This window comes from Ornithorhynchus anatinus, chromosome Y1, assembly GCF_004115215.2.
Source record: "Ornithorhynchus anatinus isolate Pmale09 chromosome Y1, mOrnAna1.pri.v4, whole genome shotgun sequence".
NCBI lineage: Eukaryota > Metazoa > Chordata > Mammalia > Monotremata > Ornithorhynchidae > Ornithorhynchus > Ornithorhynchus anatinus.
In genome coordinates, this window is record NC_053175.1 from 701,712 (window position 1) to 722,324 (window position 20,613).

At 47.4% G+C, this 20,613-nt stretch overlaps 1 protein-coding gene across 5 annotated transcripts in view; it reads right to left on the minus strand.

Annotated features, from left to right (window-relative positions):
* Window positions 1–20,613, minus strand: part of LOC114808650 (core histone macro-H2A.1-like) — a 104,077-nt gene that overhangs the window by 24,650 nt on the left and 58,814 nt on the right. The window contains exons 3-6 of one of the 5 annotated variants that reach the window (XM_029056433.2): window positions 18,363–18,469; window positions 16,901–17,098; window positions 12,229–12,336; window positions 254–353 (exon numbers count right to left, since the gene is read on the minus strand). In XM_029056433.2, coding sequence (XP_028912266.1) covers window positions 254–353; window positions 12,229–12,336; window positions 16,901–17,098; window positions 18,363–18,469 — 513 coding nt within the window. Of the gene's footprint in view, window positions 1–253; window positions 354–12,228; window positions 12,340–16,900; window positions 17,099–18,362; window positions 18,470–20,613 lie in introns of all 5 variants that reach the window. The other 4 variants (XM_029056432.2, XM_029056436.2, XM_029056435.2 and 1 more) reach the window with 4 other exon arrangements.

The following is a 20,613-nucleotide window of genomic DNA, read 5'->3' on the forward strand; positions in this document are numbered from 1 at the left end:
GTCAGTTGACTATCACTATGGAAAAGAATTTAGGTGTTGATGTATTCACAGCCAATGGAAGGGGGCCAGTCCCGAAGAACAAAATATGCCTTGGCCTAAACAGTGGTGCTGAACTGCGGCTCTCCCCACCACCCCGGGCCCAGATGTAAATCGCTGTTTGAGGAGTTTGAAGACAGAGGGTGTGCAGAGGCCCAAATTCTGGTTGCCATAGTTCTCATCTGACTGCCGGTCATGCCAACCCAACCCCATTTACCTAGGTCATCTTTAAGGTCAATGTCGGCATTGGTAGGATTGATAATGGCCTCCACCTCGAAGCCGGCTAAATTACTGATCTCACTGTGAATGAGGTTCAGCTGAAAAGAAAAGCATGAGGTGGGAAATAACAGGATGGCTGGGAAATCACAGAAAAGTCACAGAAACGTAAGCTTGCCACACAAGACGGGGTGGGGGTGGGAGCTGGGGAAGGACCACAAATATGCAAAAATAAGGTGCAGGGCACAAAAGTGTGATTTGCCACAATGAAGCACTTTCAAACCCAAGGCTCTTGGCGTTCTAGAAGCAGGTGTGATTGCAGCTGGGCAGGCTGAATATGGGCAAACCAGAGGAGGTAGTGCTTTTGGGTGAGGCAGCTCTGGAGAACCAGGTTCCGGTCTTCCTTCAGTCGTTAGTCGGGTATACCCATAGTGCAGCCTTTGGCAATCAGGTTTGTTGTGTGGGAGTAGCCCTGGAAGGATTGAGCACTCATTCCCATTAGGAGTACTGCAAGGTGTTGGGGCTCACCTGGCTTATTAAATTTGTGGTAGGTGGTGTTGTAGAAAGGGGCAGATTATAGATGCAAGATGTCGTCATGCCCAGCAATCCCAAAACGGAAGATCTCTGTGATTTTGTCAGGGGGAGGCACTGGGGAGCAGTTATAATGGCCTGTTGCCTAGCAACGCCCATCGTTAAGTCTCAGAATCTCTCAGGGGCACCGGTGGGGACATAACAACACAGGCCCTTTGGCATCTTTTGCATCTGTGACATTTTGGTAAACTCATTGGGTAGGACTGTTCTGGAACCAAAGAGGCACAGTCTTCAGTTAGGTTCCTTTCTAACCAAAAAATAGGTTTCTGTTTGAAGACAGCTGAATAGCAGCCCTGGCTAACAGTCCTCCACGGTATCCCTGGGAACAATAAGATGTGTGGAAACAGCACAGGGCTACACACTGTGCATGCAATGAGGGGTTCAAAAGACAGCCTGGTTTTGTTTCAGTGTCAGGGGGTGTGCTGAGGCCCAAGGCCCTACCAATTGGGTATTAGCAAATGCAGACTTTTAAAGCCTTTTCCAAGATTTTCCCAAGCTTTATGCTTGGAAAGTAACTCAAGGCCTATACATTGTTAAATTGGACAGTAGGTGATGAGATTATGGAGCTGAGTGAGGCCTGACTCTCGGCACTGCTAGAATTAGATATGTTTCAAACACAAATCATTAACTCTCCCAGTGGGTTTATTGCTCTGACATTTGAATGGCTTGGTCTTGGCCCCCTGATCTCCAATGAGCAGGTGGTCCTTTTTTCCCCACCAGGGGCTTGTCAATGATAACTTCTAGCCAACTGTCTTGGGCCTGACACCTCCATCGACAGCCAGGACACTGGCAGAGAGAGAGTTCCCTCGTGCGGTTGGCTAGTCCCTCGGCTGATAGAGCCTGACTTGAATGGGACATGGGTGATTGGGATTTTGGTCAGTACACACAGAGGCCGACGGTTCATTGAAGGCCAGGGCAAACTAGGGACCCTTGAAGCCGAGAAAACGATCCTGCTGAACACTCCTCATTTCAATTCTTTCTTTCAATTCAGGCCAGAGTGAATAGCGAGGTGAGTGGGCGCCAATAGGGAAGCACTGGAGTTAAGAAGCTGGTTGGCAGACACAGGTTGGGGAGGAGACTGCAATCTCAGGACCTTCGATGAAATCCTCCCATTGGACTCACATAGGTGATACCCTTCAGTGATATTGCATCCAGTCCTGGGGCCAGTCCTGGAGAAAGTCCATCAGAGAAACTCAGTAGGCCTTGTAGGAGAGCCACAGGCTGAAGGATTGCAAGATAAAATCTGGGAGAAGCTGGGGAAGTGGGGATCCATCAATCCAGGTGTGCAAGGAAGGATGACTTATTGGGGTCTTGATGGCAAAAAAGGCTGAGAACAGGGTGGCCGGAAATTGGGTTTATGTGCCCATAGGAGGTATGTAAATCAGATCTACGGAAGCATTTTTGGATCCTGCTGCTCAGCCTCATAAGGAGATGTTGAGGGGAGTGTGGACTCATTCTATAGGATTCTAAGAACATGGGAGCGATTGTCAACACTTGGTGTGTCCTGTTAGAGGGAAGGGGCAGGACCCGGAGACAGGAATCTTTCCTTTCCAGTCAAGGACTGTCTTCGTTTCTTCTTTCACCTAAACACTCAAATCTCCTAAAAGTAGGATATGATTTCTGGCCTCTCATTTTCTCTCTGTCTGGAAAACAAAGAATTTTACTGAAGCCCATTGAGTTTTCAGCCCTTCGGGAATGCCCCACATGATCCTTGACCTAATAACAATGCCAACACACCTCCCAGGGACATTGGGACCAAACCTTGTCACCAGACAGGACTTGGAAGGGATGCTTTGAATTACTAAGACTTCCCTTAAGTCCATAAACCGAGGGGCTTCCAGGATGTGGGGCTACTTGGATGGGGCTTCAAGAGCAATGGGTCAGGAGGCCCTGCTCTCCAGACTCAGTGCTCTCTGGACAGGGTCCTGCTCTTTCAACGTGTATAATTGCTGAGGAGAAAAAAACCCTTTCTCCAATTTCTGTAGAGGCTGGGCCAGTAAAGTGCCAAGAAACACTGGAAGACTCCGCAGCAGCACCTTTGTGGTGAAATCAGTGGGCACTCAAAGAGGGCTTTTCAATCCCATCTGAATTGCGCCCTAGGAGGTGGAGTAACGGGCCCCACCTTCATCACTTCCTGAGCTGGGGTGGAAAAGAAAATACTGTGACTTCGGACAGATCATCTGGGCTCCTTGGTGCTTCTTGAGAAATCTCCTGCCTGGAGCATTGCAATTCCCACAATCATGAGGGTGGGAAGCAAACACAAAGTCCAGTGTGCTCGCCTTTGCTTGGCCACAGTGTTGGTTGCCTGAAATTCCTTGTGCACAGGAAATGTACCGCCCAAACTCCATTGTATTGCCCTCTCCCGAGAACTCTGTAAATGTTCAATAAATACCACTGATGGACTAATCTGGTTGTGAGGGGTTATTATGAATTTGGTAGGGCTTTTCCCTTTCCAGGGCTATGAGAGGCACTGATGGTGCCAAGAAAAAAAACAACGAATGGCTAAAATGATTTTGCAGTTTGTCACAGATTTCTAGGAACCCATTTAAATGTGTTTTGAAAAGGCGGTCAGATTAAAAATGCTCTGCAAAAGGGGTGTCCTTTTTTTTTGCAGCACTTGCATGTAGCAATGAGAAAGCAAAAGTTTTAACTGATTCCAATTCACAGCACCAATTTCAGGTCTTCAAGCAATTTAACAGTCCACTATTTATATGTACCTGGCAAGAAATTACAGAATCGTATGAGACCCGGGACTCTCCTTGACGCTGGCTTTTTGATTTTGACTTTGATTTTGATTTTGATCAGGTTGACCCTTAGTCAAGTTGACCCCTGACTAGTCATCACCCGCTTATTAATACTATTTTATTGTATCATATTGTATCTTGTTACTATATTACCGCTTTTGCATGTTATCGTTGTTCTCAGTGCTGCCACCTACCTCTCTGGCCTCACCATGTCCTTCCACCCCGCCTTCTCCCAAATGCCCCTCCCAATCCTCTCCTTCCCCTCTCTCTCCCAGCTCTTTCCCGGACTCTCCTCTGCCTCCTCCCCTACCCAGCCCTAGAATCCCACTTTACCAGTGCCACCCCTCTTCGCCATCCCCTTAGGCTCCTCTCCACCAAACCCCCTACTCACACCCTCCCGCCTTCCCTCTTCCCCACCCACGCCCCATCCCTGTCCTCCTGTCCCACCACCACCCCGGCTCCCCGGCTCCCTGTCCAGGGCCCTGCCACCTCGTTCCCATCCAAACCCTCCCCTCCTGCCAGTCTTCCCCTTCTCCCCCTCTTGCACCCACAGCTACTTTCAAGTGTGGCCTCTGGAACCCCCACTCCATTACAGGTATACTATCTTTCACCCTTGATCTTTTCCATTCCCGCTCTCTCCTCCTCCTCACCCTTATGGAGATCCGGCTCACTCCTGAGGACACGGTCTCCGCCACTGCTCTCTCCAGCGGAGACCTCTCCTCTTGTAGCGGTCATCTACCGCCCTCCTGGTCCCACCACCGACTTCTTCAACCACCTTGACCCCTTTCTCACCTTCCTTCTCTCCTTCTCTCTCCCCACTCTGATCCTCGGAAACTTCAACATCCACATATGGATGTACCGATGATTCCTCTGCTGCCCACCTGCTATCGCTCCTTGACTCTGACAACCTCCTGCTCCATCATACGTCGCCCACTCACCAAGTCGGTCACATCCTCAATCTCATCATCTCCTACCGCTGCACTATCTCCTCCCTCACCAACTCTGAAATCCCTCTCCCAGACCATAACCTTCTCACCTGCCTCGTGGTCACACTCTCTCCCCTTGCAAATCTATACTACTCCCCCACAGAGACCCCCGCTCTCTTGATCCCATACATCTCTCCAAAAGCATTTCTCCCCACCTTGGCCCCCTGTCCTCTCTTCCCACTCTCGATGACCAGGTCACCGCTCTCAACTCCACCCTCTCTACTCATCTCAACTCGCTCGCCCCCCTTTCCTTCCGTGGCTCTTGCTCCACTAACCCACAGCCCTGGGTCACCGCCTCTGTCCACCTCCTATGCTCCTATGCTCAAACTGCTGAGCGCTGCTGGCGAAGGTCCAAGCACCAAGCTGACCTTATCCATTAAAATTTTATCCTTTCCTGCCTTAACTCTTCCCTCTCCTCCGCCAGGCAAAACTTCTTTTCTTCCCTCATCGACACCCATGCCCATCATCCCCGCCAATTGTTCAGGACCTTTAATTCTCTCCTCAGGCCCCATGTTCCTACCCCTCCCCCATTCCTCCTCCCCAATGATCTGGCCACCTATTTCATCACGAAAATTAACACAATCAGGTCAAAGCTCCCCAAAGACACCTCTCCCTTCCCTTCCCCCCCAACCCTCTCCCCTACTTTCCCATCCTTCCCTGCAGTATCCTCAGAGGAGATTTCCTCCCTCCTCGCAAATGCCATCCTTTCTACCTGTGTCTCAAACCCCATTCCCGCTCATCTTATAAAAACCATCACCCCTGCCCTCCTCTCCTCCTTAACTTCTATCTTTAACCACTCACTCTCCAATGGCTTCATTCCCTCTGCTTTCAAACATGCCCATGTGTCCCCCATCCTAAAAAAACCCTCTCTCAACCTCACTTCCCCTTCCAATTATCGCCCTATCTCCCTACTACCCTTCCTTTCCAAGCTCCTAGAATGATTCATCTACACTCGCTGCCTAGAAATCCTTAACTCCCATTCTCTTCTGGACCCCTTCCAATCTGGCTTCCATCCCCTCCACTCTACTGAGACTGCTCTCTCTAAGGTCACCCATGACCTCCTTCTTCCCAAATCCAATGGCTCATACTCTATCCTAATCCTCCTTGACCTCTCAGCTGCCTTTGACAATCTTGACCATCCCCTTCTCCTCCACACCTTATCTCACCTTGGTTTCATGGACTCCGTCCTATCCTGATTCTCCTCTTATCTTTCTGGCCGTTCATTCTTGGTCTCCTTCGCAGACTCCTCCTTCCCCTCCCATCCTCTGTTTGGGTTCCTCAAGGGTCAGTTCTTGGCCCTCTTCTGTTCTCCATATACACTCACTCTCTCGGTGAACTCATTCGCTCTCACGGCTTCAACTATCATCTCTACGCAGATGACACACAGATCTACATCTCTGCCCCGTCCTCTCCCCCTCCCATCAGGCTCATATCTCCTCCTGCCTCTAAGATGTCTTTACCTGGATGTCTGACCGCCACCTAAAACTCAACATGGCCAAAACTGAGCTCCTCATCTTCCCTCCCAAGCCCTGTCCTCTTCCTGACTTCCCTATCACCGTGGATGGTATGACCATCCTTTCCGTCTCTCAGGCCCGCAAACTTGGTGTCATCTATGACTCAGCTCTCTCGTTCACCCCACACATCCACTATGTCACCAAAACCTGCCTGTCTCACCTCTATAATATCGCTAAGATCCACCCTTTCCTCTCCACTCAAATGGCTATTTTACTGTTACAGGCTTTCATAATATCCCGGCTGGATTATTGTATCAACCTTCTTTCTGATCTCCCTCCTCTCTTACCCCACTCCAGTCTGTTCTTCACTCCGCTGCCCGGCTCATCTTCTTGCAGAAACGATCTGGGCATGTCACTCCCCTTCTTAAAAGCCTCCAGTGGTTGCCTATCAACCTCCACACGAAACAAAAACTTCTCACTCTAGGCTTCAAGGATCTCCATCACCTTGGCCCCTCCTACCTCTCCTCTCTTCCCTCTTTCTACTGCCCACTCTGCATGCTCTGCTCCTCTGCCGCCCACCTCCTCACCGTCCCGTTCTCTCCTTTCCCGCTGTTAACCCCTGGGCCATGGCCTCCCATGGTCCTGGAATGCCCTCCCTCCTCACCTTCACCAAACTAATTCTCTTCCCCTCTTCAAAACCCTACTTAAAGTTCACCTCCTCCAAGAGGCCTTCCCAGACTGAGCTTCCCCTTTTCCCTCTGCTCCCTCTGCTCCCCTTCTACCCCCACTTCACCTCTCCTCTGCTAAGCCCTCTTCTCCCCTCTTTCCCTCTGCTCCCCCCCCCTCCCTTCCCCTCCCCTCAGCACTGTACTCATCTGCTCAACTGTATATATTTTCATTAACCTATTTATTTTGTTAATGAGATGTACATCACCTTGATCCTATTTATTTGCTACTGTTTTAATGAGATGTTCATCCCTTGATTCTATTTATTGCTATTGTTCTTGTCTGTCTGTCTCCCCTGATTAGATTGTAAGCCCGTCAAAGGGCAGGGACTGTATCTGTTACCAATTTGTACATTCTAAGCGCTTAATACAGTGCTCTGCACATAGTAAGCACTCAATAAATACTATTGAATGAATAAATAAAAGCAATTATTCTCACGATATCAATATGTCAGGTGTAACCTCATTAACAAGAAGTCCAGTTTGCTAAATCCACTTCTTTCTTGCAAGTAGCTTAGCAACTAACATTCAGAACTTAGGGAACCAACAGATTGCATCCTTTCCACCCACTGGGTTGGAGCCTCTCCAGGCACTGGTCTCCTATGCCCAGACGGAGCTGTGTCGCCCACCGGAAAAGTGTGACCTTGGGGTTATAAAGAGGTGAGCCAAGAGATGATTCTGGGGAGATGCTAACAAAATTTTTCTCTTTGTCAAAAGCAAACTTCTATCTGGTTTAGGCTTCTCAATCTCGCAGATTTCAAGAGAACCGCAAAAGTCTGAAGCGAGAACCCTCCATCGTCTATTTTTCTGTAAAAATAATGATGGGGTTAATTCCATGACTATTCACAACACAAGATGAAGCAGATTTTCTGACTCTCCCCCTAATTAGATGAAATAATGAACTAGTGTAAAATACGTTCTTAAGATAAACTCTCTAAAACCAAAATGCTTACTCATTATACATGACAACAGGCTGAATTTTGTGGTATTCTGAGGTGTCCTAGTGAGGCCTGTATGTCTACCCTTTGTCAACAAAATGCACACTTTCACCTGAGCCCAGATTTTTCTACTGTTTTTGCATTGCACTCTTCATGTGTTGCAGATCGTCAATTCTATTGGGAATCTGATGTGAAGAGGATTTGGGTACTGGGTTCACCTAAATGCCTCTTAAGCACTGGAATACACTTGGCAAGATAGAATCGTGGGCTTCGGTCACTGCTTTCTAAGAATTATTAGTCTGACAGGGTTATTCAATTCATTATTGTACTGTCAGCCTCTTCCATTTTAGTAAAATTTCATCAAATTAAATGGCTCTAAACAGTGTAAATTATCACACAATATTCTGTCACTTATGGTGGTCTGTTGACATTCACTCTTTATGGATTTTCTGATGACCCGCAAATAGCGGGCAATTAGCATTGAGCGTAATAACAATAATAATAATAATAATGTTGGTATTTGTTTAGCGCTTACTATATGCAGAGCACTGTTCTAAGCGCTGGGGGAGACACAGGGGAATCAGGTTGTCCCACGTGGGGCTCACAGTCTTCATCCCCATTTTACAGATGAGGGAACTGAGGCACAGAGAAGTTGTGACTTGCCCACAGTCACACAGCTGACAAGTGGCAGAGCTGGGATTTGAACTCATGACCTTAGCATTGAGCGTTTAAAAAAATCCACTAATTTCCCCCCAACAGTGATTTCTGTTGAGCCCTGTTATGGGATGTAAATTAGAGAGGCTCTTATGTGCTGGCAACACCTCTTCCAGCCTTGATCATTATCCCTTTTGGACAGATGGGGAATAATGTGAATGGGAGGATAATGAATCCACTTAGACATGGGTGGGAACGAGGCGTTCCCTGGCAAAAGGAAAGCCCCGACATCTATTGTGCAGTGCAAAGGCAAGAGGACTCCCGTATTTACTACCTACTGAAGAAAGCAGGGTCTTGTGGTAGAAACCACAACTATTGTAAACTGTAATCCTGGTGAGGGATAGCCCATGAAATTACTAAAGTGGAAATGTGAGGGTGTATGTAGTCCAGTCAAACTGTACTTGTACCTCAATCTTGTCTCTCTTGCTGCCAACCTTTCGCCCACCCTTTGCCTCTGGCCTGGAATGCCCTCTCTCTTCATATCCAACAGACAATTACTTTCCCCTCCTTAAAGCCTTAATGAAGACACATTCCTCCAAGAGGGCTTCCCTGACCAAGGCCTCCTTTCCTCTTCTCTCACTCCCTTCTGCGTTGCCTTGACTTGCTCCCTGTATTCATTCCCCCGTCCCAGCCCCACAGCACTTACATACATATCTGTAATTTTATTTAGAGGCAGGGTATGTGACTGTTATATTGTTAATCTGTACTCTTAGTGCTCAGTACAGTTCTTTGCACACAATAAGCACGCAATAAATCTGGCTGGCTGACAGAAAACCAACTGATCAATTTGCTCTATGTTGCTATGCCACCAGCTGACTCAGACCCCGGAGAGGATTTCTTGGTCAGAACTGAGGTTGGTGTCAACTTGACCTTTTTTCCTGCCAAGAGAGAAGCAATAATTTCTTCCTCTTCCTTTTCCCATGGGTAATGAGGATCACAATCAACCAGCTGACTCCCAGCCCAGGTTGAGTTTCTCTTCAGATACATAATAATAATAATGTTGGTATTTGTTAAGCGTTTTACTATGTGCAGTGCACTGTTCTAAGCCCTGGAGTAGATACAGGTAATCAGCTTGTCCCATTTGAGGCTCACAGTTAATACCCATTTTACAGATGAGGTAACTGACACACAGAGAAGTTAAGTGACTTGCCTATAGTCACACAGCTGACGAGTGGCAGAACCAGGATTCAAACCCATGACCTCTGGCTCCCAAGCCTGGGCTCTTTCCACTGAGCCATGCTGCTTCCCCGTGGGTAGCAGCTACCTGGCCCCAGATCCCTCTCATTTTCTCTTCTCTCTCCTCGAGAAGCTGTTCCTGGAGTAGTCTCCACCCTGTCCCAGGGGTAGTCCAACTCCTCCACTGGTGAGGTCCAGAGACCCAGACCATGGGGGTTTGCCCAATCTCGGGGACAGGCTACTGCTCACAACCCACCAACCACCGAGAGAAGAAGTCTGCTCATCTTCCTAACACTAGTGATGCTAGGAAGGTTTCAGCAGTTTGTTGCCTGGCACTTGGGAGGAAGGGGGTTTGTGGACTGCCCTCCCCTACTGCCACCCCTATATACTTTTTAGCTATTGAATGTAATTGTTCCAATCCAAACTAACAGTGTTATACTGGAAAGCTGAATTTGTCATTACTTTTTGCCTGTAGTTTATCTTTCTGTGGGGGTCCATCCTCCCTCTGGGTGGGACAGTGACTGTATCTGACTGTATCTGATCTGATTAGGTGGGAATCTCAATCATCTGGAATCCTGAAAAAAGAGCTGGTTAAAGTGGGTGGCAAAGGTTGCTACAGTGGCTACCCAGGCAACCAATGCTCCCACTTAGATCTGCTGACTCAGGCTCCCAAGCCAGCCCAGATATTAGTGCAACAGTCTGTGTCTTACTGGCCTTAACACACTGGGAAGCTGAAGCCTCTAAGGACTGGGACTTTAACTCATCTTCCCTTCCTGACCACCATCTTCAACTGCTCACTCTCTGGGCTCCTTCCCCTCTGCCCTCAAACACACTAACATCTCCCCTATTCTACAAACCCTCTCTTGACCCCACTGCACCTTGACCCCATTGCACTCTCCAACTCCCATCCTTTCTTCGTTCTTCCATTCCTGCCAAACTCCTTGAAAGGGTTGTGTACACCTGCTGGCTCAACTTCCTCTTCTCCAATTCCCTTCTTGAACTTCTACAATACAGTTTCTGCCCTCTGCACTCCACCGAGACCACTCTCTACAATGTCACAATGACATACTGCTTGCCAAATCTAAGACTCTACTACATCTCAAGTCTCCTTGAGCTCTTATTCCCTTCAACATTGCTGGCCACCCCTGCTACTGGAAATACTATCCCACCTTGATTTGACTGACACAGTTCTCTACTGGTGCCTCTATAGCCTGGCTTTCCCAGTCCCTATTGCCAATTCTGCCTCTATCTTTTCTGCATCTTCCTCTCTTCTTCCTTTAAATCACCCTTTTCAGAATCTCATTCACTCCTACAGCTTCAATTACCACCTCTTATGCAGATGACCATAAGAGGTAGATCTGGCCCTGATCTCTCTCCTTTTTTACAGCCTGGCATCTCCTCCTGCCCACAGGATATCGCTATCTGAATATCCCACCAGCACCTCAAGCTCAGTATATCTAAAATATATCAGTATATCTATCTCCTCACATTCCTCCCAAATCGTTTCCTCCACCAACTTTCCCATCACAATTAAGACCATCACCAACTACCAAGGCTCACAAATCTACAACCTTGGCACTGACCATGACTCCTCCCTCTGTTTCAACCCCCACAATCAGTTATCAGTTACACAATCCTGGATATTTCTCCTCCTCAGCATTTCCAGGCCCTGCCCCTTTCTTTCCATCCAAATGGCCACCCAGCTGATCCAGGTACCTGATATCTGGACTGTATATTCTTCTATTTTGCTGTGGTTTGAAAGGGCTGTTCATTAATGGTTAACATTCATGAACATTCAAACATATGTGGGGACTTTAATAAAACCCTGTGTGCTCCCAGTGAAGTACAATTCTCTGTTCCAAAACCCCAGGTCTCCTTTACATCCCTAGAGCAGCTCAAAACTATCCTGCCCAGGAATGGAAAAAAAAAAGTTTGAGAAGCAGTCTGGTTTTTCAGAAAGTGAAAGCGATGCAGTAAGCACAATGTAGTAACCATATACTGGCTAAATACTTTTCACTTTCAAATTGTGTATGGGTATATAAAAACATTCTGATGATAAGGAATATTTCTATCAAAAAATGAAAATGAAATTCTTCCAGATGTGGTAAGTGACCTGCCAGGTATTCCCACTTGTTTTCTGCCAAGGGCTCCTCTGGCATCTGGCTAATTTCATGGTCTAATTTCATATATATAACCCCTAACACACACCAAGCACAAGAAGGAATGTAATATTATCTGTTGACAATACATTATATACGAGCCTTTCCTGCCCTCACACCTTCCAGTCCCTGTGTATTTAGCCTTTCAGTATCCCAGATTTATGGCCTTTCCCCTCCACCAGCCCCCACCAGTAATTCAATTCCCTGCCTTTTCCCTAGGCTTGCATTTCCAGACCTTTTTCTTTCTCTTTCTCAAGGATTCCCAGAATTTACTCCAGTTCTCATTTCCATTCCCTCTTCATCTGTCATCTCCCTATCTCCTGTCCCTCGTTCACCCCCTCTGCCACTCCGGTGACTGGCTGCTTTTAGTTCTGAAGATATCATCCCACCCCAACCCTCCCCAAAGGGCCCGGATTTCCATTTTCAAATCCCAGGAGAGTGGGGTTGGCTCTCAGGCGGATGGCAGTTTTTAGAGGTGTACTAACGTACCTTCTGGCCAAGGAAGAGACTTTTGGTTGAGAGCACGGTGAAGCCATCTGCAGGTGTGCCTTCCGTTGTGCTGTCTGCACTGGCTGCCTTGCTGATTTCACCCTGCTTCTTCTTGCATAAAAAGAGTGTGTTAGTTGACCTCCCCTGGTGGAAGCACTCATGGAAGTCACTGTGGTGGAATTCAACCCAAGAGCTGGAGACCCAGAGAACATATCAAAGGGTAGTTCATAGGGAGCCTGGCCCGACCCCTGGGAGCTTCTCAGTTGGGGACCATTGAATCTGCCAGCACTTTCTAAGAGAGAGGAACCAGCATAAGAGTTGTAGGGGTCTGGAATTCTGTAGTAGGTCGAGGCCAGCTCCCTGGCTCTGGATGAAACCTACCATAGCTTTGGTGTGTGGGCCTCACGTAATGTTCAACTGTAAGGTTAGGGTCAACTGGATGTTTAAGAGATGATGGTGGTGGTCATGGCATCCCGGGTTTTCTCTAGCCCCTCTCCTGGGTCGGGGAGGGGCTGGGACAAAAGAAATTCCAGAGACCCAAGCAACTAGTGCACCAGGGCCAGCTTAAAAAAAAGAGTTCTTTCCAACCCGGACCTCCTGATCAGAATGGTTATCAATCAGTCAACTCTCAGTGGTATTTATCGAGTGCTTATGGGTACGGCACACTGTACTCACTGCCCTGGAGAGCCCAAGTAAGCTGGAAGACAAAGTCTCTGCCTTCAAGAACTTTATAATCCAGTAGGAGAGAAAAGCACAAAATTCACAGGAAGAAGTGAATAACCAGGGCCTAATGAGAAATAGTGGGGCCTGATGGTACAAGTATAGGCCTGGAAGTCAGGAGACTCAGGTTTTAATCTTGGCTCCTCACCTTGAGTGTTGAGTGACATTGGGCAAGGCATTTAACTTCTCTGTACCTCAGTTTCCTTATCTGGAAAACAGGATTCAATATCAGTCCTCTCTTCCCCAAAGACTGTGAACTCCATGTGGGACAGGAGTCCAATCTGATTATTTTATATTTACCCCAGGGTCTAGATCATAGTAAGTGCTTAACAAATAATTCAATTATTAGTAGCAGTAGTAGTAGCATACATCAATTGATATACATAAGTGCTGTAAGTATGTATTCATCCCTTACTTTGTTACATAAACATTTATTACTCTGCCCCAAAGCAAGTCCACCAAAAACCCTTTGCACCTCACCAAGCCCCATGAGGAGAAGGGAAGATCATCTGGGGATGTCAGTATTGGTGATTTAGTCCCCTCCAGATCCATAAATGAACAGTGTTCCCACTGAGTCATTCCCAAATCAGGTTTAATGACCCCTCGAGGATCCCTCAATAGATCCAAATGCTCTAAGTCATGTAATAGTCCAGATGATGCAAACAAACCCAATGGTACCAAACTGAAAGAGAATACAGCATTTTCAGTGAGGACATTCCCTAGCAGACTTAGAACGAGCCACACACCAAATCACACTCAAAGACCTTTTAAGACTTTTTCTGAACTAAGGAGATCAGAACAGAAGGATTCTCATCTATCTAGTAGGAGCCGAAACCACAATCTACATTAAACAAATGTTTGGAAAATCAGACTTTTGTGGGTCCAATTTCAATTCCCAAAGGATTTGATGCTAGCCGAATTTGAGTTCAGTAAGCAGACAATATATTTGATTGTGTGGAGAGAAAACAGACCACCACCACAGACTTCCTGCTTTTATAATCAAGGGGAAATTAGTTTTGGGGGCAAAGATCTGTGGATAGCTATTTAGAAACTCTGGGCACTAGATCCAGCTACTAGGGGTCCCGAAAAAATAAAGCCCAGAGGGAGGTCAGGGTCAAGAGTTCAGAAAGTCACTGGAACACTGGAAACACCAGAGGATCAGAAATGAAGTACTAGTAATGGATATTTACTGAGTGCCCTTCTGAACAGTGCGTTTTACTACATACTCTGATTTTTAGAGGTTTGGGTTGGAGCTAACCAAGTTTTGAGCAGCTAAGAAAGTTTCTTCTAAGAGGAATAATAACTAGCCAGGAGGGAACAGAATGGTAAATCCAAATAGCTAAGATTGGGTTTCAGGTGGATATAAACTGCTAAATAGGGCCAGAGACGTGGGCCCATTGAGGCCGGGAATCCTAGAGGAAGGATTTTAGTTCCAGTGGGTAGATTTCAGGATGTTGCCGAGCACAAGGAATCCTCAGTAGGGCCGTGTAGCCTCATTTCTTAAGTTTTAAAAATGCACCCCATTGGTCCCTCCTTCCCCGTCCAGTACAGACCCACCACAGGTGGTGACAAACAGGGAACGTAGCGGGGAAAATAGAAGCATTTTCACCCACTTCAAGAACGAGCAGTGGACTATTTGGTGAAATCCCTGTGGGTCCCTGAATGTGGAATTCAGACTGAATGGAATCTTGGCAAAATGTGGAAATAACTTCCAAGGTTTTGTTCAATATTGTAGTTTTCTTCTGAATGGTGGTGATAATCTGAGATGGGTAGGGAGGGGAGGGCTGGGAGGGTGCTATAATTGGTGTGGCTGTCTTCGGGCTGACTGGCCCAGAGACCTGCCCCTGCCACCAGTCACCTGACCCTGCCCAGCAACAAAGGGGAGAGATGGGCACAAAGACATTCTCTGTGGGTTCGTGGAAGGGGAGGAGGATAGCCTAGGGGTATGCGTGCTAAATTCAGGGCTCTGCATGCAGTTAGCACTGAATAAATACCATTGATTTGATTGATTAGTCTCTACACTAGACTGAGATAGCTGTAGCAGATAGGAATTTGTGTATGTATCTGTTTGGGGGAGGGGTGGAGTGGGAAGGGGGGTGACAAGAATCTGAAGAGGAAGACCGCTTCAATGACATAACTGTGTCTCTTGGCCGAGGAAAGAGAGGGAAACTCTTGCTTGAGGTGGAACGTGAAGGAATTTCTAGGATCCACACCCAATTTTCCCTCCATACCGCACTAATTTTGCAGTTGAGTCCATAGCCCCTCAGCATTTAGGAACTCAGCACTCCCGACCTTCTCAGCATTTTTATCCATCCTCTCATAGTTGCCTTCCATAACTGTAATTTATTGTAACATTTGTCTCCCCTGTGAAATTTTAAGATCCTTAGGGACTGAGATTATGTCTACTTATTCTACAATACTCTCCCAAGTGCTTGGCACATGTAAATGCTCAATATATATGATTGATTGTTTGACTTATTGACAGGAGCAGAGTCCTCCTAATGCTCTGGATCACACCTACTACTGAGGAGCAGCAGGTTGGTGGATACAGCATGGGCCTGGGAGTCAGAAGGTCGTGGGTTCTAATCCCGGCTCTGCTGCTTGCTTGCTGTGAGACTTGGGGAAGTCACTTGACTTCACTGTACCTCAGTTTCCTTATCTGTAAAATGAGGATTAAGGCAGTGAGCCCCATGAAGGACCGGGACTGTGTTCAACCTCATTTGCTTCTATCCACCCTGCGCTTAGGACAGTGTCTGGCACATGGTAAGCGCTTTACAAATACCACAATTATTATTATTACTCTTTCTCACTCTAGGAGAGTTTTAAATGGACATTGGGAAGACCATGTCAACTCTCTGGGTGGTTGGTTTCTGTAACAGATCTTTCAAAACCAAAAACACATCAGGCCTCTGGGACACTCAGAGAACCAAGGTGGGCTTCAAAATCAGTTCCAGGTTTCTTCAGGATTAGAGGTCCCTCAGATATGCAGAGGGTGAGACTTTGGCCTTGACTGTACACTCTTCCAAGTGCTTTGTACAGTATTCTGCCCACAGTGGGTGCCCAATAAATATGACAGATTGATCAGCCCCCACAGACTTTTCTTCAGGGGAAACAACGTGGACCTTTGGGGTCGTTCTAGCTCTGCAGGAAAAAACACCCTGGGCTTTGATCCAAATCCCATTCTGGAGAAGTTCAGTGCCAGCCACACTGCTGTTACTCTGGAGAGCTACTGCAGGCCAGATCCAAAGTCCTACTGGAATTAGCTGGCTCCCTTACTGGTATGAGTCTGGTTGACTGCAAACTCATTTCTGTGGCACTTCTGTGGCAACCTGATCATACCTACCCATAGGAAGATAGGAGCTTGCACTCATTACAACAGCATCTACATGGTTCAGAAGAGAAAGACATGTCTAATCCTGGAAAACTCATCCCAACACGAGTCTATACCATAAACTCATCCACAGTCATTACACCCCAGGGGAGAATGTGGTGGGAGTTGGCAGGGCCAGTATTTGTCTTTTCTCTCCCTGTGAGGAACAGTTCGGGGTCTTATAGAATCCCTTCAATATGACTGAGAATGGCAGTGTGATCAACCCAGAAAGCTTTTCTAGAAGAGGATTAAAAATTTCTCTTCACTAATTTGCCCCCCAGTCTCTCCCTATTTGGTGTAGATCTGACCTTGGAGTACAAGTAAATGGCCAAGTTGTGTTCCTGAAGATGGACACAGATCTTAAAGAACAGCCTCCGAAGGGGCATTTTAGGGCTCATCAAAGCTTGGCTCAGCCACATTGGATTCTACCCCAAGTCAGGTCTACTTCACCAGTCAGACTCCCCCAATGCCAGATTCACCTATACCAGCTTTGCCACGGATTTAACAACCAGCTGGGACTCACCCACTCAGGATTGGCCTTATAATGTACCACCGCCCATGCCAGCTTCACCGCAGAAGTACCTTAGATTTCCGTGCTCCTTTCTTGCCCCCCGCTTTCTTCGAAACAGGTTTCTTCTGGGGTGGAGACTTAGCCTTTTTGGCAGGTGGTGCTGTAATGATGGCTTCCAGCTTGCCCTTGGAGCCTCGCTTCTTGGCGAGCAACTCCGGATGGATGTTGGGTAATACTCCCCCGCTGGCAATGGTCACCCCTTTTAATAGCTGCAAACAAAGCATCAGCACATGGTGAGGATCAGTGACCTCCAGGTTCCTGGGGAACCACTTAATATTGCATTTGCAAACTCTTCCATCCCAGGCAGCCGAGACAAACACAATGGCAATACTTGGTGACAACAACTTGAACTGTTACTGGCCTCTTAATTTTCCAAAGCTCATTCCCCAACACCCCTGAGAGGTAGGGGAAGGCAGGTATCCTCTCCCCCATTTTACAGATAAGGAAACTGAGGCCCAGAGGAGTTAAGTGACTTGTCTAGGATTACACAGCAGCCAGAGACAGAGGTGAGACTGGAACCCAGGTCCCCTGACTCCCTACTTCAGTGTTCTTTCCCCCAGACCACACTGACTGAAAAAACAGGCAAATCCAGCATGGTAGATTATTTTTGCCATTGCTGTTCTCCAGAAGCTCAAATTTACGTCCCAAAATCTTCACAAAGGAGCAAATAGAAGCACACAATTGAAGTGGGCCAGCAAAACAAAACAACACACAAATGTGTGTTTTCAAGCACCTTGGCAGTATGCAGCGTAAAGCAACCAAGTGTAACAATCTTTTTGGAAGTGATCCCAGCTGAGCACCAGGTTTGAAAGTAGTCATAGGCCCACACAGCCTGGAAATAATTAGGCTGAGATGAAAAGAAATCAGGTGGAGGGCAAGGAAGACCTTGATGGAAAATGGTCAATATAACACTCGCATTCTCAAATTTAGTGCTGCCCTTATGGCTACCTCCTCCTCAAAGACTGGGTCAAGGTTGTCTGAGCCAAGATAGAGAACTAGTATAGGGGAAGGAGGAGGATACTGCTGTTTCTGAATATATTCAAAAGCTGAACTGAGTGAACCTGGACATGTTGCCTGGCAGATCTTCTTCTGCTGCCAGGTCTACTTGCTGCCCTCTGTGTTCCACCCCTAGACTCCCACCACATCACAGTTGATGAGAGGAAGGCAGAAGTCCCCAGAAAAGCCACCCAGGCCAGGAAAAAGGTGGCCCAGGTCCTGGGTGGGGTGGCTGGGGCTGTGCTCACACCACCAGGGTGCAGTGATATCTGCGGGCTTGCTCCATGCCTGATCCCCACCTGCACTAGCCCCTCACAGAGGCTGACCAACAAGCAAGCATCATCCCATCTCTGGTGGGATCCCTGCAGAAGGGGAGCAGAGTACCTGAGAATCCCTATCTGGGTCCCTAGTCGTCCAGTGACCTGGCAAGGAGTCCCCAGTCCTTTGTGGTCACCATGTCCCCCACAGCCCTCATACCTGATTCAATTCTTCATCATTTGCTACAGCCAGCAGGATGTGTCTGGGAGTGACTCGCCCCTTCTTGTTGTCCCTTGCTGCATTTCCAGCCAATTCCAGAATTTCCGCTGTGGGAAGAGGAGGAGAGAGATGTGACCTTTGGGTGTTCATGGCCCCTGCTGGGAGAATCCCCAGTGTCCAGTTAGCAGAGGATGGATCACTTGCCTGTCCTCTTGGAATATTCTCCCTCCCACTGGGAAAATTAGAGATCTCCTCATGATCCAGGGTAGGTGACAATCCACCCGCCCACCTGCAGGAATGATATTGTTGGGGAAGTACTCTCTCCAGCAGGCCTGGAACAGCTCCCTGGAATCCAGTTCAGGACTCCCTCACTGATCTCTTTCCCAAAGCTGAAGGAGCAAACTCCAGAGCCCTGGGACAGGGCCATTCACACCTATACTCATGGCCTCAAAGGTAGCTCAAATATAGGGCCCTGGTCTCCTGTCTTCATCTTGAGCAAGTCACTGAATCTCCCTGGGCTTCAGCTTCCTCGAGCGATAAATGGGATTAGATGGCTGCTAGATTACAAAATTGTGGTATTTTTTAAGCACTGTAGTACTTTGGGGTAGATACAAGATAATCAAGTGAGACACATGGGACTTACAGTATTAGAAAGAGGGAAAACAGGTATTGAATTCCTATTTTATAGATGAGGAAAGAGACAGAGTATCAATCAATGGTATTTATTGAGAGTTTACACTGGGCAGAACACTGTACTAAGCATTTGGAGAATACTATACAACAGAGTTGCCAGGCAAACTCCCTGTCCATAAAGAGCTTATAGCCTAGATGGGGAGACAGACACTAATGTAAATTGTGGAAATGTACACAGGTGCAAGGCGTGAGGGTAGGATGAATATTAATAGCTTAAAGGGTACAGATCCAAGTACACTGATGACACAAGAAGGGTAAGGGAGAAAAGGAAATGAGGGCTTAGTTGGGAAAGGCCTCTTGGACGAAATGTGAACTTAATATTAATAATAATAATAATAATGTTGGTATTTGTTAAGCATTTACTATGTGCAGAGCACTGTTCTAAGAGCTGGGGAAGATACAGGGTAATCAGGTTGTTCCACGTGAGGCTCACAGTCTTAATCCCCATTTTACAGATGAGGTATTTGAGGCACAGAGAAGTTAAGTGGCTTGCCCAAAGTCACACAGCTGACAAGTGGCAGAACTGGAATTTGAACCCATGCCTCTGACTCCCAAGCCCGTGCTCTTTCCACTGAACTACGCTGCTTCTCTAAAATAATGATGGCATTTGTTAAGTGCTTACTATGTGCAATGCACTGTGCTAAGCGCTAGGGAAGATACAAAGTGATCAAGTTGTCCCAGGTGGGGCTCACAGTCTTAATCCCCATTTTACAGATGAGGTAACTGAGGCACAGAGAAGTTAAGTAATTTGCCCAAAGTCACACAGCTGATAAGTGGGAGTTAGGATTTGAACCCATGAACTCTGACTCTCCAGCCCATGCTCTTTCCACTGACCCACGCTGCTGGCTTTGGAAGTGGGGAGAGTGGTGGTCTACCATATATGAAGTGAGAAGGAGTTCCAGATCAGAGGGGGAGGATGTGGGCAAAGGGTTATTGGCAAGATAGGTGGGTTCAAGGTACAGTGAATAGGTGGATGTTAGACGAAAGAGTGTGTGCGAGAGGTTGTAGTACAAGATCAGCGAGATAAGCTAGGAGGACCACTGGGGGTTCTTAAAGAGTGGGTAGAGGAGACAGGGAGGCCAGCGAAGAGGCTGATGCAGTAGTCAGGACAGGATAAGGTCTTGGATCAGTCAGCAAATATAATCCCTGCCCTCAAGGAGCTTACAATGCTACCATAGCTATAGCAGGTAGGGATGAAACTGAAGTGGCCAAAATCACCCTGGTACTTAGACTTCCACAAACAGAGTCCCGCAGCAGAAAAAGAGTCCTCCAGCAGGATCAGAGGAAGCATACCTTGGAGGTGATCCTGGGCTAAGGGTTGATGTGGCGAGGTCAATGGAGGGACGGGGGGCAAGAAAGTTGAGTTCGGCAGAGAGAACGGTGTCCAAGGTAGAGATTTATGTATCAGAGAGAGGAGGCTGGGTAAAGGGTCCAAGTGGGGCATGATGACCTGGGAAGAGTTGATGAGCTCTAAAGATCAAAGATCCCTGTGGAGAGACAAACTGCTTTAGCAGGGAGTATGAGAGAAAGGAGGCAGGTTAGGAAGCTGTGGCCGAAG